At 45.2% G+C, this 27,634-nt stretch overlaps 1 protein-coding gene across 3 annotated transcripts; it reads right to left on the reverse strand.

Annotated features, from left to right (window-relative positions):
• FLACC1 (flagellum associated containing coiled-coil domains 1) lies at window positions 1–27,634 on the reverse strand. 3 transcript variants are annotated; one of them, XM_048869654.2, is made up of 16 exons: window positions 26,857–27,634; window positions 25,171–25,308; window positions 24,401–24,475; window positions 23,535–23,592; window positions 20,530–20,666; window positions 19,340–19,360; window positions 15,875–15,968; window positions 15,085–15,146; window positions 13,223–13,320; window positions 12,211–12,263; window positions 10,556–10,655; window positions 9,389–9,492; window positions 8,722–8,784; window positions 7,145–7,234; window positions 3,042–3,151; window positions 1–460 (listed from the first exon to the last, which is right to left on the reverse strand). In XM_048869654.2, the coding sequence occupies exons 2-16, from the start codon at window positions 25,272–25,274 to the stop codon at window positions 367–369; spliced, it is 1,263 nt and encodes a 420-aa protein (XP_048725611.1). In that variant the 5' UTR covers window positions 25,275–25,308; window positions 26,857–27,634; the 3' UTR covers window positions 1–366. The 3 variants fall into 3 exon arrangements, with proteins under 3 accessions (XP_048725611.1, XP_048725610.1, XP_074974175.1); XM_048869653.2 differs by having other exon boundaries at window positions 25,171–27,582; XM_075118074.1 differs by lacking the exon at window positions 7,145–7,234 and having other exon boundaries at window positions 25,171–27,582.

Consider the following 27,634-nt stretch of genomic DNA (forward strand, 5'->3'; position numbering starts at 1 on the left):
ATTAGCCTCTGAGCACCCATTCATCTACACCACACCAGCCTGTCCTGGTAAGAGCGAGCTTGAGCAGAGTTAGGAGTCAGCTGAGCATCATAGTGCAGCACACATACTTGGGGCCAGCATCCATCGCTCTCTCTGGAAACAAAGCAAAATGGAAATGACAGGACAAAAATAGGACACCTTGAATATGACTGATTGATTTGGAAGAGTGAGAGACTGCAGATTTGGCATTGCCTACAGAAATGGAAAAATAAACTTGAACATATTGCTACATTTGGATTTACCATCATCAGCAAGTTTCCCTTAGTAACAAGGTCACATTCCCATTAGAGCAATACTGATAACTGACTCTTCCGCCGGACTCTTTCATTATATGACTCTTTCGACGGACTCTTTCATTATATGACTCTTTCGACGGACTCTTTCATTATATGCTTCTTCACTCTTTGTGATCAGTTTGCGTCTGTGGGAATAGGAAGGGGAAGTGTTACAAAAGGGATAGTAGAGTATCTACTCACATCTACCTCTGTTACGTAGCCTTTTATTTTACTGAAAGTGAATTTTTTAATGTGGTGTTACACCACCATGGGTTCTGCTCTGGTGGCTAGAGCTTCAAGCTTAACAGAGTGAAAATCAGCTCTGCTGCTTGCTTCAGATTTAGAGTCTCTAGGAACACAAAGACCAAGGGTAGTGACCACATACATTCACAAGTACACGGTCTAGTCTGTGTTACCAGTTTTATTAAAGTTACAATTAAAGTTATGATTACTCAAGCATATAGAAATTCTGTATAGACATACACAAGTTATAAATATAATTTTACTCACATCCTTAACAATAGTGTTAGGATCTGATTGATCATCAGTAAAGGGATGGTTCCCGCTGGAGTTTCCCATAGCGAGCTCAATTTTCCCACTCTGGGCACCCTCTTTTATAATGTGATTCTGTCTATAACTCATTAGCATTTACGCACATTGTGCACCCTGTAGTTAGAGCATGTGTTAGAAAAATGTAACTACTGACTATCTTGTAAGCAAAAAATTACTCTATTAATTTTTTGCAGTATCATCCATTGGTACATCTTTTCCCATAATCTTATGGCATCAGGTTATTCTTTGGTCACTTATATTAGCATTTCTTAACTCTGTTGCCTAGTATGGCTAAGCTAAAAATTTACAGGCCTCAGCCTGTAGGCCTTGGGTTTCAGCCCTACTTAGATAGCGAATACACGATTATCCTTTCCACATACTGATGAGTCTCATACTTCTATAATCATACATTTTAACTCTGTTTAGCTTACAGTGATTAAATATGACACACGTTAATCATAACCTCCATGAATAAACTAAAGCATTGGCTACAGTTACTACACAGGCTACAGAATTTAAAGCCTGCTAGATAAGCAGGTGCAACTCCATTGACTTCAGCAGACTTATAGTTATGGTCAGTTTACTGATAGATCTGGGGACAAACACTCACACAATAGGAAGCATGCTCAGCTCCCACACAGCCTCCACACGTGGTTTTCCTTTCCGAGACACAAGCGGAAGCTCTATTTCCATTGTAACTTAAGTCCTGATCTTTAGTAAACAATACATTAACATGCTTAAATCTTGGCCCAGCGGCACATTCATCTTGGTTATTGTGGAACTTGAGTGCCATGTTCCACAGTAAGTAATGAGAATGATCATTGATGAGTTAAAATGAAGCCACCAAACTGAACAGTGGAAGGCCAGCAATTCACAGCATCCTCTCCCTTTATCAATTCCAGTAAACTGAGACAGTGGTAGCGTCAAGAAGGGAACGGAGATTTAATGACCAAGAATGGGAAACAATTCCTCCCCTCCTTCCAAAAGAGAGGCATTTTTTTCCTGTGTTAAAACCATCTCATCTATTAGAACGAGAAAATGTGTTTTAAACGCTCTAACCTTGTCATCTCCATTTGTTTTTTCTTTACACTTCACTCACCTTAGAGAAACCAGACTGGTTAGTTTCACTTCCTGCGCCTCCTATGCTGTAGGTGATCATTATTTTAAAGGACTGGGATACTTCTGATAGGGTTTGCATAATGGTGTCACATGAAAAAAGTGCACTCTTAAAAATGTGGCTGGCATGTGCCAGCCTCTGCCTCACTGATGTGCATATTGCTTGGAGGGGAGGATTTTTCCAGTAACTCTGTGTCAGAATGGGATTATTATGAAACACCGAACAAGTATAATTAACATTCTCTCTGTTGAGAGCTCAGATATATAGAAACTGTTCTTTTGCTCAAACACATTATCAAGAACAGACTGCCCTGCGGAAACTGAGCACATTCTGCTCCATAATCTTGTGTCTTCAACATTTTGTTGTTATAAATAAACCAAATATTTGATTGATTGATTGATTAAATAAAAACTGGGACATTTTCAGGTGTCCTGAATGAAGTTCCTGTGACACCACAACATTATCTAAAAAAATATTTGAGCTAGTCCTCGTGAAACTGGGACAGTCAGTCACCTCCTTTAGGCTGCTACAAGGCTACAGGGTTGCAGATGTAATGCTGCACAGAGACAGGACAATGTGGACTAAATTGTCACTCACTGTCCTCACAGAATGGGCTGTCTATCCGTATGGCTCAGCTACTGAGCTGGCCTGCCTTGAAGGTCCTAGAGACCCATGAGGGGGAAATAAAGGCAGCCCTACTCACTAAAATGAAGAAGACAGAAGCTGAATTGCATGCAGCTGCACTGATTGCAAAGCCCATGTTCTGGAAGCTGACAGGCTGTCTAAGCTTCTTGTGGGGCTTTTCTAAGGCACCAAAGTTTGAGCAGGGGGAATGCATACACCATCTGGGCAGCGCAGCTCTGCTGAAACTGCTTGGCAGATGGCACTTGCATGAGAATGTTTGGATATAAAATCAGCTGTTACTGCGAATGAAAGAACTGACGAAGCCTCATAGTGTAAGAAAGAATGATTAAAAAGAGTGAACTAGTAAATGCTCATATAGGTGGGTGCTGCTAGTTGAAGCTATCTGGGCTGAAGTACATAGAATTCGTTCCTACCTCAGAACGGCATTTTCCTCCGTCAAGGAAGTGATATTGAGCTGGTGTTTTAATTCAACTGCCGAGATTTTCTGTTGAATGTTTTTCTCCAGTTCCATCAGGTTGCTTTTCTGGGGGGAAAAGGAGCACCAGATAGTAATTCACTTGCTGTACCCAGGCAGGATCAGTTGTTTTACACAATGGCAGGACACAAGACAGCAGGGATGACTGAGAAACACAGAAATCAGTCTGGACCAGTCTAAGCAGGCAAAGACCTTCCACTCCACGCTTCCTCAAAATCAATTGTTCTGCTATAGGAACAGCCCAAGCTCGATGTTAGAATGGTCAAATGCTCCCAGGTTTGAAGTAGCCCAAGGTCTATCCTGGGTTAGACAGCACAAACAAGTATGAAAGGTGGGCCATGGTGGTGCAGCATCAGAGCGCAATAGAAAGACTCATTACTAACAGGGAGTGGGATCCCAGGTAGCCAGTCACAAAAGGCTGACATGCCAACCCAGTATATTCAGTCACACTTGGTTTTAATTTCCCATTTGCTTCTATAGTGAGCACCACAGTAATCTCTCTACAAACAGAATGCCACTGGTTAATGTTCTTGTAGCAGGATGTACCCTACTTATAACTAACCAGAGAGCAATAATCAGAGCATCCCTACAGTTAAAAGTCTGTTAGCATATCCTTGGTACAGCTACTCCGCATTGGTTATACAGAAAATCCATCACAAACACAGAGCGGGGAAGGGAATCCCCTCATCTTTCTCAGACATATAACTGAACGGGTCATGCAGCCAACTGGCATTTGTATTGTAACAAATCCTTGGTCCTCTAGTAATTTCATTGGCAATGTGCTGAATGCTATGGTGTCTAGAAACTTCTTGGCAACTGTGATGGTAGAACTCACCTCCTCTTGCATCAAAAGCATAGGCTCCTACCAGGTGAGCTACAGAAGTAGTCAGCCAGCTATTACTTGTGTGTAGGACCTACAGCATACAGCAGACCAGTTCCCCCGGTAATTTGTTATAATATTATTAGTGCAAATTCTGTTCTGTGCACTGAGAGGACAACCCCCCGCTCCAAAGTCTGAATCCAGCAGCAGATATTAATAATGTCAAAGAAATGCACAGAAACAATCCACCAGAAAATTGGCTTTAGAAGCCCACCTCTTCCGACATGGCCACTAATTCTGGATGTCTCGATTTGTGAGGGGTCAAAGTGAGATTCTAGAAGTTGCACCCAACACATACATCCCCCTTCCTCCTCAGCACAGGGGAAAATCTTGCACACTGGGTGACAGGCCTCATTTTGCCGTGGAATTCCCAACCAGTGTCAAAAAGGATTCCTTCAGAACAGAGAAACTCCAGGGCCTGGGGCTCACTGGCCTATACCCTCCTGCCTCTGCACGCAGCCTGCAAATATCCTGATGACACTCATTAACTCCCCAAACAGGTTCCCCTCCCATAACACCTCCTGCTGGATCCCCTATAGCAGGCTCCTAATTCATGACTCTCCACATGGATCCTACCGAAAGTCTGTCTCAACACCATCCTGTGCCTCACCCAACATCCTCCTTAACTCCTGCCCCCAACCAAGCATCCCCTTGTCCTCCAGACCCCAACACTATTCCCCTTAGCGCTTATTGAGAAAAAAGGAAATTGGCCGACAACAAGGTTTGGATGGTAACAGTTGAAGTATGTAAGTGCTTGTCTAAAAGCTATGGATCAGTACACACTTCAATGACCTCACCCCAATCACTGTAAGGCGTGGATCTTCCCACCAAAGGTTAACTGTACAGTTCTGACCCCAACCTTAACACACCACTCATGAGCACATAGCCATGTGCTGGAATGCTGTTTGTGCAACACCTAAACAACCTTACATTTGCTCCTCCAATAAACCAAAATTCAGAGACAACCTTATCCAGACTCAAGAAACTGCTTCTAGCACAACAAAGTGCAATTCTGCTCTGAAAAGTGAATGGAGATGATAAACGAGGGAAGCAAGGGCATTGTTACAATAATTCCCAGACCAAAGGTGTTCATTTTAAAAGGTAAAATACAGCAGGTATAACAGCGTCAAAAGTAACTAAAAGTGACCTATGAGCCTAAATCCCCTTTTCAAAAGAGATGTAGGTACTTGGGAGCCCAAGTCTCATTGAAACTCAGTGATGTTTAGGCTCCTTAGTACCTAAACTGGTTTGGCAAATGGTACCCATGTTTTAACTGCCAGCCCTGCAAACACCCCCTTGACCAGAGAGACTACTTTCAAGTCAAATCAGGGCCCCTGTGACACCTAAGCAAAGTGACAGCCATCAGTCTATGCTCTCAGTGACACCTGACTAACCCTATTGCCGTCAAGTGGATTGCACAGCTGCTAATATTTAAAAGGAGTTAAGAAGTCTGAAGGGAACCCAGCTCTCTCCCTCAGAGCCGTGTTGGTTCTACAGTATTAACAGGATGAAAAAGCAGCAACGCTATTACTAAAGTCAGCAGATCTGACTGAGCAGCAGGGAGCAGATCTGGGGAGGAGGAAGGTGTCATTGTTACATGGGTTCTTTTCAAAGCAAAACTGCATTTTAAGGGCTTGATTTAAATGCATACAGTCAAAGGAATTCAGGGTAAGTCTGAAAACCTGTTTCTTCACCCTGCCCTTTGTATGCCAATATTTCAGATGTCTGCAAACCTCAACTGATCTTTAGATATTGTCTGTGCTACAATACACGTGAGCCATGTGGTTCTATCTTCACTTGGACTGTCCTGGTACTTAGGTCAGAGCTGTATCAGGATTTCAGTGGGCTAAGTACAGAATCATCCTGTTCTCCCTACAGGGGAGCAAGATGCTCTAGTTACAGAGCCATCCAGCTCAGCACAGAGACAGAAAACCCTGCAGCGAGACTTGCCATAGCATTGCTCACCACAGCATGTGCCCCTCTTACTCCTTAGCCATCTGTTATTGTCCTCTTTTCATTCTGGAAGCTAACCGTCACCTCCAAGCGTAGATTGACTGTACTCCAAGAACAGACAGCGTGCTACAAGCAGAGATCACAGCCAACCCATCATCCCCACCTATCCGCACCAGTGCAGGCATATTCCCAACCTCACACACACCCCTCTCCAGGTGACCAACTGCCATCAAGACACTAGCTGCTGGCACATGGTCCAGGTCAGGAGCAAATTCCCAGGTCAGGATACTGGCATTGTTCAGTAGATGGAACTGTACAGTGAAGTGTTAGATGCACTGTCAATAATCTCCCTTTCTTAGCAGCCAAAGTACAGCCTGCCTTTGGAGGGACGGGAAGGGAAGAAAAAAGATATTTTATGCTACATGTCAACCGCATTTGGAAGCCGGAGAACAGCCGCAGCACTTGGTATCCAAGGAGCCCCATATGCCATAAAGAAGGGAATGTAGCTGTTCAAGAGAGCCCACAGGAATGAACAGGAGACCCGTTTTCCGTACTCATAAATAAGGCTACGATTTAGTCACAGAGGTCGCGAAATCCGTGACTTCCAGTGACCTCCATGACTTCAGTCTGCAGTGGTCAGGGGCTGCAGGGTCCCCCGCCTTCAGCAGGGGCAGGCAGCTGTGGGGTACCCTGGGCACCTCTGGCAGCCCCGGAGCTCCCAGCCGCCATGGGCGCCTCTGGCAGCCCCCAAACCCCTGCTGGCAGAGGACCCCCGAGTCTCTGGCCGCTGGTGGCAGCGGAGGACTCCCAAGTTCCCGGTTGCCGGTGGCATGGAACCCCTGCAGCTCCCAGCCTGCCGCCAACGGGGGTACTCCGCAGCTCCTGGCCAACATGGGAAGCTGGGGTACCCCGCAGCTCCCGGCCTCCATGGGCAGTAGGGGATCCCCAGAGCTGCAGGTGCCAGGGGTACCCTACAGCCCCCAGTTGCTGCAGGCAGCTCCTAGCCCCCGCGCAGCTGCCCTGCTGCAGGTGGTGTGTGGACCTTCAGATCCCCATTTTGTCAGGTATATTTTTAGTAAAAGTCACAGACAGGTCACAGCTTCCGTGAATTTTTCTTTTTTGCCCGCAACCTGTCAGTGACTTTTACTAAAAATATCCATGACAAAATCTTAGCCTTACCCATAATGACCTCACACACGCTCTCCCACCTCTTTCTGAAGCTCCCCGCGAGTGTTCTGCATTGTTGTGGTGAGAGCCTGGAGAATTTGGTCCTTCTCCTTCAGATCGGCTTCCAGAGACTTGATTGGATAAAACACAGACACATTCACTTGGATAAAATGGGCTCCTCTCTCTCTAGCCCAATGTACTCTTCAGCCCCCATCAGCCTCTCCCAGTCATTGCTATCCCTCCCCAATACCTGTGTCACTGTCTGCACCACATGTGGGAGAGGCTTGGCCTGAACAGAAGCACGGATGTGCCATTGCCCTGGTTTTCACGATGCTTTTATAAGCTGGATTTATTCCTATTGGTAGGGGCCAACTAGTTACCTACGCTGTCCTTGTACTTAATTGGGATAGATGAGAGACAAGCATAAACTCTCCACATATGGATTTGGTTTACCTAGAGGCCTCTCAAAATAATCTACCACCTTAGGCAAAACTTCAGCGTTCCACACCCCTCCTACTCCTGAGAACTTTCTGATGGTTAGGTGGTTATGGGAGAAGGGCAGAGGCCAGCACCAGCTCGCAGTGCCACTCACTCAGGCTTAGCCTAACCACCCCTCCATCATGGGGGGGAGGGGAAAAGGGAGTGCAGCTGGGCCAAATGTGAGAGAGTGGCACTGCAATCAAGCAGCTGGGGTTGTTACACTGCTCAGGTTTGGCCAGGCCACCCCTGTTGCCCTAGGCAGAATCTGCGGGCCTAGGGAGCTGTCCAGTTTGCCAGCAGCTAGAGCAGTCCCTAGATTTACCCCTTCACACACAATGGTGCAAGGGCTACAAGTTATAGAGCAGCCGCGTGTGAAGTGCGAGCCGCTCCTAGAGGAGAGCAGACATAACCACTCCCCCCTTGAGGGGATGCGTCTACACTTGGAGTGGTGGGTGTGATTCGAGGAGTCATACTCACACGAGATCAATCGGAGCTAGCACACTAAAACATAGTGTAGCTGTGTGGGGATGGGCTAACCACCCTGAGAATGTGCCTAGGATCTTGGATGGATTCATATTCAGGGCAGCTGGCCCCTCCCACTGCCAGAGGCACACTATTTTTGGCATGCTAGCACAATGAGCGCTAGCCTGGGTAGGTCTCTTCGTGAGCTGGGACTCACCCTCCAGCTCCAAGTGTAGACGTTTCCCTGAGGAAGCCCAGAGCTCTGTTACAGTCAGAGATCGAGAGTGCACAGCCAGCAGAGGCCGCACTAACCCATTACAGCCTTCAGACACCCAGGCCCTGTGGCTCACTGGCCAGCCAGGCCAGTCTGCCCTTATTTGGAAAGTTTTTTATTTCAGGTGTTATAAAAGCACCAGGATTACATCAAGAACCCAGAATCAAGCTTCGTTTTCCAATGGAAATGACAATTAAATTCCCGGAGTGGCTCCTTCTCCTGTTACAGGACAGTGCACAAGAGGGGAGCTGGTCAGTTTGCACTATACCCTCCATAAGTTTCAATATCTCAGCTAAGTCCCATCCAGTTGACGGGGTGAGAGTGAACTGCTCAGAAAGCTAGACCGTTCCAAGTGACACAGTTGCTCCAGTTACACTGCATTTCTTTTTTTGCCCTACTTGCCTCCTTGATGTTTTGCAACTCTTCTATTTTCTCCACATCTTTCTGGTGCTGTTCAATATGCTCCTGAAAAGGACACACAGTTTGTGCATAGTTCATGGCACGTCTGTAACATTCCCAGGCTCGTCAGTGAGCAGCTGATTCCAACCCCTCACAATCCAACAGGCAAAACCGAAAGCACGACCTTCCAGACAATAACTGCTAGGCAGAAATACAAGTGACTGGTGATTTGGAAGGTGTCTGACATGTCCCACGCTACTTAGGATCCCTGGGGTTTAATGGAATTATCCTGTGATTATAGTTCGTATCAAACCTGGCCCCATCTCTCCCTTTACTCAGAGCACTCAGGCCCTTGAGCCTTTGAGCAATAGGAGCCTTATAAATAGACATAAGAATGGCCATACTGGGTCAGACCAAAGATCCACCTAGCCCAGTACCCTGTCTTCCGACAGTGGCCAACCGCCAGGTGCCCCAGACGGAATGAATAGACCAGGTAATCATCAAGTGATCCATCCCGTTGCCCATTCCCAGCTTCTGGCAAACAGAGGCTTAGGGACACCATAGAAGCATGGATTTATAACAAACCTGCTACTATTTTACTGGCAATAAGAGTTCATGGGAACTGCTGCGCCTCAACGTATAGCTTTATGTTTCCCCTCAGACTAGCTACCTCTCTTTCCTGCTGGTAGAGTTTATTCATCATGGAGTTCCCACCCTGAGATGATTTCTTTAGCTGCTCTCTCTCCATCTCAAATGTCTTCATCAATTCCTGTTCTGTGGAGAAAAAGACAGAGGTCTGAGGGCTTTTCCTAACCATCCATTTTAATTCTGTGTAAGAGGCACACAAATGTATGTGGCAACATGCATACAAGGTGTTTGACTCATTTCAGCTGCATTCAATATTTCTACCTACCTAGCACTATGGTATCTAAGCACCAGCTAACAAATGACAGCATTGGGTGTGCCCCGAAGGAGAACGTTCACCTAGTCTCATCCCATTCCCGGGTTCTGAGACCACATACATACACATGCCCACACACTGGATCACTTTTCCAATCATCGTCTTTCTCCCTTCTCCTCCTCTTGCAGACTCTCTTCTTTGTGTGGTAACTTCGTAGCTGTCACTGCTGTGATGTAGCACAATGTACAACGTAGCCAGAACTATGTCCTTACCCCGGGGCACACTGCCTACAGAATGGGCTAGCAGGGAAGAGATAAGTACATTGCTGAAGTGACAATATGGAGGAAGTGGCTCTGCTATTCTAAGCCCTTATTTATAGCCATTTATAAAAGGTTCTTTTGTTGCTGTTTGTTTAAAATCCCAGGAAGAGTTATCCTTGGTCTCAGCTCAGAAGTGATTTTTTTGTAACAAGGGGTGGGACCAAAGGCCTCGAATATATAAAATCTTCAGGAATACTCATTGCTATCACAGATAAGCTACAATAACCAGAGCAGAAGGCATTCCTGGGTTCTTCTGCATCCACTGCATAATGGAGAGCAACCAGTAACTCTATTGCAGTCAAACCTAGAAGAGTCAATAAAACGGACTGGGATAATCTGGGGAAAGTATTTACATCCTAGCAGTCAAAAAAGCAGATATCAAACAATTAAATGACTCAGAGGCAAATGTTGTACCTAAAACTACTTCCAACTCATTGATTTTAATTCACCACATTCAAAGCTGATGGTGTCCCTCTGAACAGAATGGATTGCCTAAGCTCGGGGGCAGACCCTCAGCTGGCATGAGTGGTCACAGCTCTATTTTGGAGCTATAACCATGTAATCAGCTGCAGCTCTGCCACCATCGATGTAAACCCAAGCGTCCTTTTTTACTCACTTTGCTTTAACAGTGCCTTCTCCCGCTCAGTCCTCTCACTCTTCTTCCATTCAGCCTGCCTTCTCAGCCACTTCTCCTCCATTTCATCAGAAACACTGTCCTACACACACACACACAGAGACGGACAAACACGCATTTTCAGAAAATCTTCCAAAAACCCTGACGGCTCCTGAATCTCCCACATTGCCTCCAATTATGCTGTAAAAAGATAGTTAGCAACAATATAGCCATTTCCATCCACAGATCCCAAAGTGCTTTACCAGGGAGCTTTCACCGAGGCTAAAGGAGAAGGAGGGAGATCTGATGAGGTTCAACAAGGACAAATGCAGAGTCCTGCACTTAGGATGGAAGAATCCCATGCACCACTACAGATTAGGGACTGAATGGCTAGGCAGTAGTTCTGTAGAAAAGGACCTAGGGGTTATAGTGGACGAGAAGCTGGATATGAGTCAGTGTGTCCTTGTTGCCAAGAAGGCCAATGGCATTTTGGGATGTACATGTAGGGGCATTGCCAGCAGATTGAGGGACGTGATCATTCCCCTCTATTCGACATTGGTGAGGCCTCTTCTGGAGTACTGTGTCCAGTTTTGGGCCCCACACTACAAGAAGGATGTGGAAAAATTGGAATACGTCCAGAGGAGGGCAACAAAAATGATTAGGGGACTGGAACACATGACTTATGAGGAGAGGCTGAGGGAACTGGGATTGTTTAGTCTGCGGAAGAGAAGAATGAGGGGGGATTTGATAGCTGCTTTCAACTACCTGAAAGGGGGTTCCAAAGAGGATGGATCTAGACTGTTCTCAGTGGTAGCAGATGACAGAACAAGGAGTAATGGTCTCAAGTTGCAGTGGGGGAGGTTTAGGTTGGATATTAGGAAAAACTTTTTCTCTAGGAGGGTGGTGAAACACTGGAATGCATTACCTAGGGAGGTGGTGGAATCTCCTTCCTTTGAGGTTTTTAAGGTCAGGCTTGACAAAGCCCTGGCTGGGATGATTTAGGTGGGGATTGGTCCTGCTTTGAGCAGGGGGTTGGACTAGATGACCTCCTGAGGTCCCTTCCAACCCTGATATTCTATGATTCTATGATCCTTTGGGGGAACAGCCTCTGTGGCCACTGCACACCACTCTTCCTCCACAGGGGTGAGGGAGACACCTCCAGCTGCATCCAGCTGCTCCTGCTAGCAGTCACTGAAGTTATGCTGTGTGGTGCACAGGGTATGTCCCCCCCTCCCCCTGGGTTTCTGATATCCTGCCCTCCTTACCCACAGTGGAACTGCAGTGAATCCAGCACATCAGGGACTCTGGGGGGATGAGGGGTGTGTGTGAATCTGGTGAGTGCACTCACTGCAGTCCCTTCCTATGAAACTAAGGGCTAGTCTACACTACAGCACTACATCGGTGCAGCTGCACCAATGCAACTGTGCCACTGTAGCGTGTCTGGTGAAGACGGGCTATGCCGACAGAAGAGCATCTCCCACCGACGGAGCACCGGTGTGGTCAGCGCTTAGGTCGACGTAACTTGCGTTACGTCTGGAGGTGGCTTTTTCAGAGCCATGAGTGACGTCAACTTAAGCAGTAGTGTAGCCAAGACCTAAGCATTAGACTAACAGGACCTGATCCACTTTTGGAGATCACTTTCGTTGCTGAAATCTCACCTGGTACATTCGGAATGCATTCTTCAGATACCTGTATTCCTTCTGCATCACCTCTGAGCAACAAGAGAAGGACAAGATGTGTAGTTAATACAGCAATTTTAACACAATTCAAGCCATGGGGAATTGCCCTAAAATCCTGAATAGGTAACATGAAAGTGGGCTAGGCATCTCAGTCCAGACCCCACAAGACACATCTATGTCACAGTTTCTACCACATAGTATGGGACTAAGAATTAAGAAATTAAGTTGTTGTTGTTTTTTTTTTTTTTAAAGGAGGCTCAGAATTAGAAGGGGATTGAGGCTGTGTTGGGGCAGGTTGCATGGAATATCTGCTGGCCCTGCAGCTGGCCTGAAGACAACTCTGTCAGTGACTTTTCTGAGCACCAAAAGGCACCCAAAATTAAATAAATAAATAGCTGGGCTACAGTCATTGATTTGAAAGATTTTTTTCATTTCTGTTTACAAAAAGTACCCAGCAAACCGCGGAACGTCTGGCTGGCCAACCAAGAAGTTTTCTGGGCAGCCTCCCCTGAAATCAATATCTGTTTGGAAACCTGAGCATTATTCAAGGCAATAGAAATGTGATGAGCTCAGGTGATCTCCAATTCCCTCCTGCTATTTTGGACTGAACTCTCTCAAGAACTGCACGAAACTTTGGCATAACAATCTCAACCACAGCCTTGATTCGGCCTCAGAACACAGACTCCAGTCTAAACCTAATCCAGATCCGAACTTGACTGCTGACTACCATTTATAATTCCAGCACAACACTAGCATTTAAAGGAATGGCACACTACCAGCCCCAAGCCAACTTCCTTCACAACTGTTCCTCTTCCCCAATTAGTACTGACAATCATGGCTCAGTACCGAAACATGGAGAGGCAAGGGAAGCTTCCAAAGGGAGTCTGCTGCTGTGAATATGCTAGAGAGGGAAAGAACCCAACAGGAGTTTCCAGCTCAGAGTAACCATGAAAACAACAGGGTTCAGATTTCCCAGAAAGCCTGTCCATACCCATTTTCTCTTGTGCAGAGGCCCTCTCAGTCCTCAGTTCTTTCTTGCACTGCACTTGCAAGGCCTGGAGCTCTGCACAGTGAGCTTCTTGGAGTTCCCTGTGTGACCAACACACAAGCACATCAATGCAGATATTCACAGAGCACACTTTCCTTTTGTCCACCCACATGATCATTTACAGTGATGGAATAATTACAGAAGGTGAATGGCCAGGTGAATGTAACTGTGTACATTATTTTCTTTTCTGTGTACTGCACATTTAAATGTCTAGGAATCTGTAAGAGGCAGCTAACATTTTGTGGTCAGTTCAGATGCAAAGTGCCAGAGGGGAGAGAGTCTGTGCTCACCCTGGAGACTTTACTTTTGTTCTTTCTTGTTTTGTTGTTTTCATGTGTTTTAAAATAAAGGTCAGCCAGGCTGAAAGTATATGGTTGCTCTTTGTGTGTGGAGAAAATATAACCTGGGGTATAATTTCATAAGTGGAGGGGCCACAGATGTGTCATGCAGATCTTCCTAAACAAGTAGCCATTAGAAGCTTTAATGGCATCTCACACCATCATGTATTTTGTTTGTGCTGGGCATGTCCCAGCTAGTCATTTATCTTATTTTATTTGCTCTGGGTCCTAGTTTTCGTCTTTCATTCTGCATTTCTCTCTCTTTAAAGTGCATTAGTTTCTTATGAGGTGATTGATATGAGCAGAATTTAGTGATGTTGTACAAGGGGCATCTAAAGTCAGTTTAGATATTAGTTTCAAATGTATATTTTCTGGTTTGTGAAGTAAGAGTTGACTGCACGTGGGGTTGCTGGAGGAAGTCAGGTGTTGCTAGACTTAGCCCATCACCCCACCTTCTCAATAACCTTTCCCAAGCTGACGAGTTCATTGCAGATCATTGTTACTACAGTAAGGAGGAACCTTATAAAAACGTAGATTGATCGTTTCCCACTCAGACTTCATAGTTGGGTATAGTAGGGAGATAGTACTGGGCCAAAAGGTTCTGTTAGCCATCTGAGAGTCCAGCAGGGGTGGAGGGGGAGCACAAAATTGTGCCACATTGGCTCTATTCTTTCTTCTTCAAGAGCACGCTGATGGGTCCTGGGTGACAGTTAGCCGTAGAGAGCGGCACAGCTCAGATTTGTCACCACTCATTCAACAAGTATGCAAGACCCCTCCAGAAAGGTACATCATGCTGTGGGCTCGGATGCCAACAATGTGCGGATGGCACCTAGCACCTCATCAGTTGAAGACAGCATGGTGCCCTAAGCTCTGGACAAAGTAGGGACATGAAAGAAACGTTGATGTCCCCAACACAAAGTGAAGTCAAGATTAGGCTGGTCAGCAAAGGAAAACACTGAGACACTGGCAGACACACTGCCATGCCCTCCCATTACTCCAAGAAAGTGCCCAGCCTCAGATCTCACAAGAACAGCTGTTCATGTCACATTTTCGCCTATGGATGATGGAAATAGCATGAGAGAATAAAATCTCACAATATCTTCACCAACCATGGTACAAAATCTAAGTACTAATGGCCCCATGATACCGTTGCTCCCATGGTATCCAGGATTGGAAAGTGAGTCTAATTCTAGCCTGGACTCAAAGCCACTGGATCTGGATGCCCCAAATCAGACTCCCCAAAATTTAAATGTCAGCATTTTTTCCCATTCCCAATAATAATTATGGTATAGAGATCATAGTGAGTCAATCCCAAACTTGGCTCATTTTGTAGAAGACATACTGCCATGTTGTCTCTTATTCTGAACATCCAAAACCACACAAGATGTAAAATCTTGTAGAGAAAACTGTGGTATCCAGCGTTCAGTTCACATATGTGCTTTCTCCTTGCATAGCGCAGCAGCGTACCTGATCTTATTTTCATGCTCCTGTTGCATTTCATTGCATTTTTCTTCCATATCCTTCTCCAACTTGAAAGGAAAGGAGACAAGTTTTTAATAAGGTGCAAATGTACCTACCCTGCCATTTGTTTGAGAGAAAACATCTGCTAATGACATAACTCCAGTCAGGTTACTAAAAATCCTGTCCACAGTAGGCTCAGAACTGTGATAGCTACAATTCCGATCCCAGTACAGAAAAGGTGTTATTTTTGTTCATTTTCCCCTTGACAAACATGCTGTTTAACTGTTTTCCATCCTAGGCTGGTTATGCAGAGATCTCTTCATTACCCAAGCCATGGCTCTTTTTCCAGTCACCAATCGCAATCAGAGCAAACGTTTCTAAATCTCAAACCGCAGGGAAGTCGTTCCAGGTGGGCGTTTCAAAAGCGCTGAACTCACGTGGGAGCATAAGTCTCAGTGACTTTCAAGTGACTTAGGTGGTTTTAAAAATGCTGCCCTCCATGAAGCTACTGTTTGGCTGTAAAGGAATGCACATTTATGGCACATAAATAATTAGCCAAGTGCCCCGCCTGCCCGTTCTCTGCACTAACCGCTAGACAACACTGCCTCCTGCAGGCACGTGGACACCCAGCAATCTGGGTGCACTTTAGCCAGTCAGTCACTAATAGTGGCACTGAAAGGATCCAGGCAATGCTGTGTGGTCTAGTCAGTCCTTTCCCTGTAGCCTCTCTCAGACAGTGTGACTTCATGGAGCACTTTCTGAGAAGAAGGGAGAGATGACAACCGGGTGGACTCACCAGTTTGCGGGAGGCCTGATGATCTCTGCGCAGTTGCTCCATCATGTCTGTCAGCTCAGCAATCTGTTCCTCTAAGTCAGTAATAATATCCTCCCTACAATGATACACCATCTCTCTGTCATGCTCTGGGCCCATTGCTGGGACAATCTTGTTGTTCTAATAGGAGCAGTGGTGGAAATAGAAATAATATCACTACTGGAATTCATCATCTGGGGCCGGTGTCAGCCCCTTCACTGCTTCTCCCACTCGAGCCGGCAGGGCGGCAGAATGGGTGTGTAATCTCCCCGCAGCCTGTTTTACCACTGGGGCTGAGGAAATGTTTATCAGTGGTTTACCCACTCATTAGGGACGCTGCCCCCTTCCCTTTGGGGTCTTTTGGCCCAGCAACCTACTTTCCAGTGCAGCTCCTTTTCCTGCTCCCTTCAGCAGCAACAAGGCCACCAGAGGAAAATAAGGTCACAGAATAAAACAAGCTTTGACATCCTGCCCACATGGAGGCACCTCACCCCATCTGGCACAATGAGAAGGGAGGGAGTCTAGCTGCACAAAGGGAAGGAGGAGGAGAGGGTCAGCGGCTGCAAACAGAGACTGACCATCACTGGTCAGAATGTGGGACATCTTTGTGGAGAGTTGGTGCATTTGGGTCTCTGATTTATTCCAGCGGTGTGTTCTGGCGAATTTTACAATCCCAACTCTGAAAGTGACCACCCCAGACACTGAAAGGTTGGTTAACAGCAATCAAAGCACCCTTTGTATCATTCCCTGTCTCTAAGGTTGCCAATACGGATTGGACATATTCCTGGAGGTTTCATCACGTGACAATCTTTCATTAAAGATTCATCTTTAATTCCTGGAGACTTCAGGTCAATCCTGGAGTGTTGGCAACCCTACCTGTCTCCTAAGTATTACAGCTCTCATCAGCAGAAAGAAAGGGGATTTCTCAACATGGTAGCATGAGATTTAAAATTGAATGGATGGTATTTCCTCTCCAAAAGGCAGGTCAACCTAATTGCCTTCTATGACAAGATAACTGGCTCTGTGGATGAGGGGAAAGCAGTGGATGTGTTATTCTTTGACTTTAGCAAAGCTTTCGACACTGTCTCCCACAGTATTCTTGCCAGCAAGTTAAAGAAGTATTGGCTGGATGAATGGACTATAAGGTGGATAGAAAACTGGCTAGATCATCGGGCTCAACGGGTAATGATCAATGGCTCTATGTCTAGTTGGCAGCCGGTATCAAGTGGAGTGCCCCAAGGGTCAGTCCTGGGGCCGGTTTTGTTCAATATCTTTATTAATGATCTGGAGGATGGCGTGGATTGCATCCTCAGCAAGTTTGCAGATGGCACTAAACTGGGATGAGTGGTAGATATGCTGGAAGGTAGGGATAGGATACAGAGTGACCTAGACAAATTAGAGGATTGGGCCAAAAGAAATCTGATGAGGTTCAACCAACAGAGTTAGGTCAATGTAAGCTGCCTTATGTTGACCCAACTCTGTAATGTAGACCAGGGCTCAGTCAACCTAGCTACATTGCTTGGGGTATGAAAAAATTCACACCTGAAAGACATAGTTAAGTTAACCTGAGCCACAGTATAGACAGCACTAGATCTATGAAAGAACTCTTCCATTATCTTAGCTACTGCCTCTCCAAGACAAGTGCAGAGTCCTGCACTTAGGATGGAAGAATCCCATGCACTGCTACAGACTAGGGACCAAGCAGCTAGGCAGAAGTTCTGCAGAAAAGGACCTAGGGGTTACAGTGGACGAGAAGTTGGATATGAGTCAACAGTGTGCCCTTGTTGCCAAGAAAGATAACGGCATTTTGGGCTGTATAAGTAGGAGCATTGCCAGCAGATCGAGGGACATGATCATTCCCCTCTATTCAGCATTGGTGAGGCCTCACCTGGAGCATTGTGTCCAGTTTTGGGCCCCACACTACCAGAAGGATGTGAAAAAATTGGAAAATGTCCAGCAGAGGGCAACAAAAATGATTAGGGGACTGGAACACATGACTTATGAGGAGAAGCTGAGGGAACTGGGATTGTTTAGTCTGCGGAAGAGAAGAATGAGGAAGGAAGAATGATAGCTGCTTTCAGCTACCGGAAAGGGGGTTCCAAGGAGGATGGATCTAGACTGTTCTCAGTGGTACCAGATGACAGAACAAGGAGTAATGGTCTCAAGTTGCAGTGGGGGAAGTTTAGGTTGGATATTAGGAAAAACTTTTTCACAGGGTGGGTGGTGAAACACTGGAATGCATTACCTAGGGAGGTGGTGGAATCTCCTTCCTTAGGAGTTTTTAAGGTCAGGCTTGACAAAGTCCTGGCTGGGATGATTTAGCTGGGGATTGGACCTGCTTTGAGCAGGGGGTTGGACTAGATGACCTCCTGAGGTCCCTTCCAACCCTGATATTCTCTGATTCTTGTAGTGAGAGTCTTTGAATCTTCTTACTGGTGCTTAGGACTTCTAGATAAATTTCACTTTCATTGGGGCAACTTTTTCCATCCACTACTGAAGCTTCCCTGTGACCCTATTTGGTCATCCTCTCTCTTTTACAGCATCCTGAAGGCTTCATGCCTTAACTACCGCCTTTCTGTCCAAAGGGGACCAAGCAGGACTCCCCCTGGAGACCATCAATGCTGCTGCGTAATCAGCTGGAAGGACCATTGTTGAGCAACACGTGATGTGCTCCTCCCAAGGGACTAAACATGCTGCCTCTTAGCCTGTTAGAGCTAAAAGAACGAAAGCTGGGTCCCAGACCACAGATGGGCTTTTACTGAACACTTCACTTTGCTTCGCTCTAGTATCTTCCCAATGGCAGCTAGATACCAGATTCAAGGTCACAAGAGCACTCCAAAGAGAGAAAGCAAACAGAGGGACGAGCACATTTAAAGAAAAAGATCAAACTTAATGATCAAATTATGTTAAACATTAAAACAGAATAATTTGAAATGTTAATGGGCTGCAACATTTGCACAAGTACTAGCATCTGATAGGCCCAGAACACAACATTCAAATCCAAATCACACAAAGTTAAGGGGTATTTGGCTCCAGATTTTGGGTATCCCCATCTTCTCATCAGAGTGTATTTCATGTCCCAGTAGTTTCCAAACCGTATTCAGTCACTATAAATGGCTACTGTCTGAACAAGATCTGAATATACATACTATTTTCTTACTTTAATATCTGCTTTCCTTACAGGAGATCTACATTTAGACTCAGTTTCCAGCCCTCAACACAAAACAAGCAATGGGACAACAGTGTTCCATCTCCAGGGTGGAAGGAGGTGAAGCAGACACTTTGTATAAAACAGCACATCTTGCTGTCACCGGTTAACCAAGAAACAGCATTCAGGGTAATGAATGAAACCAGATTCCTGCGGGTGGTGAGGAGGAGGAGGTTAAAAATGTACAGAAAGTTCAGTTTTTGATTTTGACCCAAAAACCCCACAAAACAAGCCATACTCACGTCTCAAGTTTCACTGGGCTTCTGCAAAGAGAGTGAAAGATTAAATGCACATTATCAAACTTCTGCAGGTTGAGTTAGAGCAGATGACATGAGTTTGTTGCAAAGCAAAAAACATGACTGCATCTAAGAGGCGGCTCATTATTGAGTGTTCTCTGAAGTTTGTTCCTTAGCAACTCCTCCCATAATGCAGGATACTATACAGCATCCAAAAACCTATAATGGTTCTACATTGACTTTTCAGCCTCAACACCCATACACGCCCCCCTTGGTCGTAGGTGCTAAAAAACAGACAGTGAAGTGGATGGGAGTGCTTGGTGAGAAGGCCAGATACAGGCATTTCAAGGCAAGTCAGAAACAAAGCATTTATTTGTCTTATATTTTGCCTGAAATCAGAAAGCTATGAACACATTCTGTGCAGATGCACCAAAGTTACACTTTCTTCAGCTAGCACTGTGGTATAGAAATTGCCTCTTCTAAAAGTTGAGATCTGATCTCTTACTAGTTCTTCAGTTTGGACCTGAATGATCCTCTCACACCAACCTGGGGCTCTCCCATTTTCTTACTGTTCTGTGTGCCTTAGAAACACTCCATCATTAAAAAAAATGTTATTTTTGTTACAGAAATAAAACTCCCCTCATTAAAATAAATGCTATTTTAGTAGCATCCCTCACTTTGGCTCCTTATCCCCCATTTAGGCCTTTGGAAGGCAGAGCACTATGGCTGAGACTGTACAACTGATTCTAAAATTGCAGTAACACTATCAGATTACAGAGCACACCTCTCTCTTCTACCCTTGTGACAACCCTGGGAGTGCCACGTGCAGAACAATGAACAGAACCCAAAACTCTCGCAAACCAGAAACCCAGAGAGAAGCTTGATTCTGCTCTCACATCTATGAAGTCAGTGGAATCGCTCCCGAGTTACTTAAATTAGAGAAGAATCAGACTCTTCATCTCTCTCTTAACGCACACCAGGTGTTTACCTTGGGGCAGATTCTAATTTCACATCAGCTTTACACTCAGTTGGGCTAGACAAATGCCCCTTGTCTATGCAGTATGCGCTCATGAGGGTCATGTCCCCTCTTGCAAGCTCTCACAGGTTCCTCACACACTATTATTTTGGTGGGGGGAACAAGACTATTTTAAGATTCAACCACTTTTCTTCCCATTTAACGGATTTTCTAAGATTACCTGGGAACAAAGGGAGGGGCCGGTTCTTCAGTAGTTCTTTTTCTTTCAAAAAATTCCTCCCCTAGTGTGACGGAGAGATGTTCTTTACTCCGAGTCAAGGTATAACCAGGTGAGATTTCTATGAACTCCCCTGAAGTCTGGGGCCAAAAGAGAAGATATTCAGCTCAGGAAACCCAGTGTCTGGAACCCTAAACCCATTAAAGGGATCTCTCTCTCTCACTCTGAAACTGTCAGGAGTGTTTTCTACAGTATTCCCCGTATGAGCAGAAAGGAAAAATGGGATTCCCCACCCAAGGACCCTTCCCCAAAATCAATCAGATCTGCGCCATTATAGAATCAGATCTGTGCCATGATATGGCTTTTGTGTTTTATGCTTGGCCCCTGGGTAAAGAGCAGCCCATACATTTCTGCAACAGGGCCTCCAGCTGCCTTCATAGCACCAGAGCAAGACAGAATATCACATCCTGGGTCCAGCATTCGCCACGCACAGCATCTCTGCACCCAAGATCCAGGCAGCTACAATTTGCTTAATTTTGTTGCTGACCTGGTGTCCACAGCAGGCTCCCAGAGTTGAGGGCAGGAAGTGAAGAATACCTTATCCAGATTAACTGCAGGGGGAAGTCGAGCAGAATTCTAATGAGCCAAGTTGAAGTATGTTCAGGATTAGAGGGCTTGACACCCCAGCTCTTGCAAATGCCACGGGATCTTTAAGAGCTACAGGCAGTGAAGGTCTGTTTCCCCCTGAACATTGGCACAGCATGCCCTAACACCATGCACGGTGGGGAAACACCTGCCAGATCACAAACATGAATGCAGGACATTATCCAAGATGAAATTCTTGGCGAAGAGACCAGGGAGACCCTTCATTCTGTCTGCTAAGGCCATGAATAGTTGGGTTAACGAACAAAACCATTTGGTCCTGTTTATGTACAAGGCCAATGCTCTCTAACATCTATGGTGTTCAGATATTGTTTCTCTTTATTAGCATGTGGTTTTGGGTAACACACAGGTAAGTAAATTGAATGGTTATTATGAAAATCAGATACCACTTTAGAAATAAATCTCCGATGAGGGTGCAAGTACCCCTTATCCTTAAGAAAGATTGCATTAGGTGGTTTGGATGTCAGAGCATGCAGTTCAGCCACCCGCTTGACCACAGTGATAGCTACCAGGAAAGCCACCATTAGGAACAGGTGCAGCAAGAAGCATGTTGTTAGAGGCTCAAACAGTGGGTCCATGGATCGATGTTACTAAAGGCTCAAACAGTGGGTCAACAAAACTGGGTTCAAGTCCCTGGGGAGACAGGGTCCCTTATTTGATGGGACAACCTTCACAAACCTGATTCTCATATCATTAGGAAACATAGCACGGTTACCCATATAGGGACGGAAAATGGATCTTGCTGCCAGGTGGACCTTGATACAAGAAATCGCTAACCCCTGATGTTTTAGGTGCAGTAGATGGTCCAGGACATGCAGGATAGAGGACTATATTGGCAAGACCCCGGCCTGAAGAGTCCAGACAGAAAAACACCTCAATTTTGACAGGTAAGCAGTTCTGGTAGAGGGCTTTCTATTATTTAACAAGACATGGCAAATTTACTTCAAGCAAGACTCTTTTCTAGCATTTAGCCATGAAGCCTCATGGCTGTTAAATGAAGGGCCCACAGGTTTGGGTAGAGCAGCTGTCCATGATCTTGGGAGATCAAGTGTGGGTTCAACAGGAGTGAAACTGGAGCTGCCACTGACAGATCCACTAGAGAGTGGAGAACCAGTGCCATCGAGGCCATGCTGAGGCTATTAATGTAGGGTGGGTCTGGTACCACTCGATCTTTAGCATCATTCTGTGTAGGAGTGGGATTGGGGGAAAAACGTAATAGCCTGTTTTTCCAGGGCAGCAGGAAAGCGTCTGTGATGGAAGCAGGACTGCAGCCTTGTCGGGAGCAAAACTGTCCGCACTTTCTGTTCCAAAAATGTCTATTTGTGGTGACTCTTAAATGATCTGCTTAGGTGGGCCACCAGCTCATTCTGCACCCCTGGAGGGTAAGAGGCTTCGAGTTTGATTGACTTAGCAATGCAAAAGTACCATAGGTGAACTGCTTCCTGACAAAACAGGGAAGAGTGAGCGCCCCGACTGCTAAAGTAAAACATCGCTGCATGTTGTCTGTGAAAACAAAGAGGCTCTTCCCCTTGACATGTGGTAGAGGAAGGCCTGACAGGTGATGTGGACAGTCCTTGGTTCTCTGGCTTTGATATGAAGAGAGATTCCTTGAGGGACACAAACTGAGTTCAGAGGGGGCCCAAATGAGCTGCCCCACCCCAGGGCAGACAGGTCTGTCACCAGTCAGTGAAGGCTGAGGGCAGACAAAGGGAACACCGCCACAAACACTGAGTGGGTTCATCCACCAATCTAGCAAAGTTAGTACCCAAGAGGGCACAGAGTTCAGATGGTGGCAACTTAGTGAATAAACAGAGGCCAGCCAACTTTGAAGAGACCAAATATGAGCCTCCCCTAAACATTTCAAGAAGCGGCAGTTTGGGTTGTTCCTGGGCATCTGCCTAAGGCAAGAGATGCAGGGCTTAAAGCCCAATGACCAAGGCATCCTTCAGTACCAAGTAACGGGGGAAAAAACCAAAACAACTGGGGCCAAAAATGAAAACTCACACTAAGTACTAACACTAAGCCTAGAAAGCTATCTACAAATAATTTATAATGAACACACCAAGAGCACTTTCAAAGACAAGACAAACAATTCCAACGATCCTCACAGGTGCTAAGAAGGAACTGAGGGAACTCAGGGGTGGCTGGGCCCTTTATATCGGTGCAAGTGGTGCGAGGCAGCAGAGGGTGCTTGAGTTGCCCTGATCGGTAGCACTGAGGGAAAAATTTCCGATGACTGTGCGAGGGGCCTGGGCACACCAAAAGTGGAAGGCACATGTGCAATCACTCAAAGAAGAAATTCTTGTTAGCATTCTACAGCAAATGATTCCACCTGTTCTACTCACATCAGGTGGTTCTCTGCTTCGCAGTCGATATCCATATTTTCTGTTGGGCAATATCCGTCTGCAAATGAAAAGCACCTCGTCAGAGAGTTTCAGATGAGTAGAGTTGCTTAGTGACTAAATTGCTCCACTTCAAACATCAGAGCCAGGCGCACTCAGTTAAACCCAGTTTTTGTGGGCTGCCAGGGTGGTGAGAACAAAGAAGTGCCCCTTTTTGTAGTGATGTGTGAGTAGAGCAATACTGAGCTTGCCAACCAGTTTCCCTGGGAGCTGCTTGTGATCTCTGTATGTTATTACTTACCTGCGGGACTCAGATTTTGTTGGTCACATACTGTATATGTATGTACAAGAACACCAGCCACATTCACTGAGGTTCTCTGTACTAGGCAGTTACCACCACTCAGCTCGGGTTGCCACCAGTCCAGTTTTCACCCAGACAGTCTGGTTTTTGGCTTATGTGTCTGGTAGGGTTGCCACCCATCCGGTTTTCACCTGGACAGTCTGGTTTTCAGCTTGTGTGTCCGGGTGCCATTTGACAAACCCTGATGTCAGTTTTTTTTTTTCTAAATTGGTGACAACTCTAAGCAGAAGGAAGGAGGCAGTGCAGAAGAGTGGTGTCTGTAACATGCATTTGCTGGTGAGACTCCACACCACTGAGGCTTTAGGGCATCATGTGTAAATTACCATACCATCAATACCATTTAGTGATGTGAAGTCTTGGGACTGCTGCTAATAGGAGTTATCTGTTTTCTTCTGAACAGAGCAGCTCGTAAGGGAGAGTTAGCACCTGTACACACTGGAAAACCATTTCATGTCACATACCACTCTTGAGCCCCGCACTCTTCTTCATAAAAAAGACAAATACTTACTTGGATGTGCTGGGAGGTTTTATAGCAAACAGGAAACTATTTTGGTTTTTCAAGATCATGCCTAGTGAGGACCACCTGGTTTAAAAATATAAACGGTATTCAGACATATTTATGGAACAGGAACAAACCAGATTTATAGAATCAGGGCAATTCAGCCTTCTGAGAGCAGAAAACAATTATACCTCCTGGAAGCAGCAGCCTGTTAGCCAGCTTCTTTCAGATTGGGGACAGACTATATCCTTGCCACACCCCAGGCACAAGGACAATGCCTTCACAATAAGATTGAATTGGTGTAATTTTGAGCAGACTTTGGCCCTGAATCTATACTCAGATGTTACAGCAAGTCTCCAGTTATTTGGTTTGGGTTATGGCCTCTTGGAATTCTGCTAAGATAAGCTGTAGTGGATCTAAACAGTAGCCTCTCAGTAATGCCCTCCCCTAGTCCCATCTCTTCCCTCTAGGCTTGAGGGAAGCATGACAGAAATGACATATACACAGCACCTGACACCAGCACTAAACTCATTACAATATAACTTGTGTAAAATGCATTTGGAAAGGTGTACATAACATAAAAGTGTAATACATTACTTGTATAAAAATCAGCATACACGAGTTACCTGTAACTTTAAACACATCTCTTTATATGTATATATAACTTACTACACGCCCCGCCACTATTAATAGGGCCCAAATAAAAGATAAATGCAAGAAACTGGTGTTAAGCATTAGAAAAAATGGAATTCCCTCTTCCTCCAATGGCTTCTGCTTACCTGGCTTTCTGATTCGGTAAGCCTGGCATGGTCTTAATTAGCCTTTTACCCTGCACATTCCAAGGGTCCCAACAGGCACAGTACAAAAAGGGGGAATGAGACATGTCTGTATAGCAGGAACCCTGGCTGGGCAAAAGGCTGGAGATGAAACAAAGATATGAGGAGTCAGAAGCATTTACTAGTCTTGGAATTTTTTTGTAAGTCAGAGAAAATATCACCTTCTTCTTATGGGAGACCAACACAGCCACAGTACACAGAAAGCCAGATTCAGCCCTTGGATGCATACATGGAACTCCCATTGAGTTCTGTAAGTTACACACATGTATCTGAGCACAGAATTCACTCTCACACATTAAGGGTTCCAAGTCTGATCTTTATCTTATACTCATATGCAAGCACAGGTATCTTTCCATTTCATGTACACCAACTATCTAACTCAGACAGTGATCCGCCCCAGACACACTGTGGACAGGGGAGGAATTTTGGAGATTTCACAAACAGCTGGCTACTTTCAAATGGTCATGGAGATTCACTCTTTCATTTACAAGTAGGGCTGGGACAAATCCATCCTTTGGGGATCCAAAGAAAGATCAATGCAATTTTGGCCTGCATGGAGAGCTGTAACATCACTGACAAGGCAGGCAATCAACCTGCTGTATATGCCTGTGGTCCGACCACACCAGGATAACTGATCGCTAGTGTAACCATAGGTACAAGGCTCTGGGTTGTCATGGTACCCAACCTAGTCTGACACAGTTCCTAGTAGCATGCCAGGTGCATCATGAGTAAGGCTCTAAAGACCCTAGCAACTGATGGGTTCCAGTTTGCACTCTCCATTTGCCTTCAACTCTGTGCTCTTCCCAAGCCCTCAGCATCCTGTCCCACTCTTCAAAACTGCCATGAAATTTTCTCTTCCTGGCCACCTACCATGCTCCACAGAACATGGGAAAAAACAGTAACAAATTTACCATAATACCCTCTGCTGACACCATCACTACTCAGCAGTGGAATCATCACACTAGAAAGAATTTAGAGGCACTTTAGAGAAGAACAATAATTAGAGGGGGAATACAGGAAAGATTAAAGTAGCCTAGATTGAGCTAGGAGAGGGCTAAGGGGGGTGGATCATGGTAATAGCCTACAAGTATTGGAAGGGTGTAACCAGCAAGGGATTATTGTGTGTGCTAACAAGGGAGGTAGAACTAAGAGTAATGAGATCACATTTAGAAATGGAAAAAATTAAGTCAACTATTCAGGCAAAACTTCCTGTTTCCAAGGTGTATAAAGCTGAGAGATTGTCCCCATCCCCCACTAATCTGCTGAAAAACCCTTAGAAAACGCAAAGCTGAACAGAGCCCACAACAAAGATAAATAAATTAGATCTCTTGAGTCCACAGTTCCAGGTGAAGTCAAATCAGGCCTGCTCTACTTATAAAAAAAAAAAAAAAAAAAAGGGTTATTTCTGGCAGGACATAACTTGAAATCTCTTTGGGGCCTCCAGGGAGCCCAGCCCTCAAGAAATTCATCTGAATGATCTATTGGATTTAACAGCTTTTTAAAAACACTTCTGGGTCTTAGCAGCAGTTTCAAGTTCTTTAGTTTCTAAAACACAAAACCCAAGAGCAATGGAGCGTGTCCCCTTTGCAGACCTGAATCGCAAACAAAACAAGGGGAAAAAAACTTTACATTTTGTGTTACTCTCATACAGCAGCTGGCTTTATTCTTTGGGTCCAGACGTTTCCAGAGACTGGAACCCGCAGAAGTTTATCAGAAAAAAGCAGCCCTTGTAGGTCCTGTTTCTTATCAGGATCTTTGCTTCTCCCAAGACAAGGTTAGTTTCCCTTGTCACCATGGAAACAGGAGAGTGCCACTTCATTGGCTACTAATATTCTTTCTATCTTAAAGAGAGAGTGCACAAAACCCTTTTGCCCAGGGAGTCTGTCTGAAATGATTTAAGCGTGCACAAGAAACTTGTGTGAGAGAAATAGGTGTACAGAGTGTAAGAAGCCCATTATTCCCAAGGAGGAAATCATGTTTTAAGGAGGAAAAAACTGGAGGAAGAACTGAAAGATGCTGGCTGATTTTCCATAAATATAGGGGAGGTTGTGCCATTCTTTCCCTCTTGGCTTCCTGCTAGAGTCATCCTAATGCTAAGAGTCCTTAATAGCCGTTGTGGGATTAAAGAAAAAGTATGCACAAGAGTTAATTATTGCATGTAATCTGACAAGGAGACATTCACATCTGGATATTCTTTTTTTAAAGGCAGATGTGAAATTCTTCGTTCTCAACAAAAAGGTTTTTCAAACAGCAAAGAAGATATACAATAAACACTTATCTAGATTTAACCATCACTAAATATAGATCTACTGTATTTTAGCAACATTTCATTTTTTTAAAAGCCAAATCTCCTTTTATAAGAGTACCCACCACCACCATACTCATATTTTTATATCTATCTATATCT

The sequence above is a fragment of the Caretta caretta genome, chromosome 11 (genome assembly GCF_965140235.1).
Source record: "Caretta caretta isolate rCarCar2 chromosome 11, rCarCar1.hap1, whole genome shotgun sequence".
Taxonomy (NCBI): Eukaryota; Metazoa; Chordata; order Testudines; family Cheloniidae; genus Caretta; species Caretta caretta.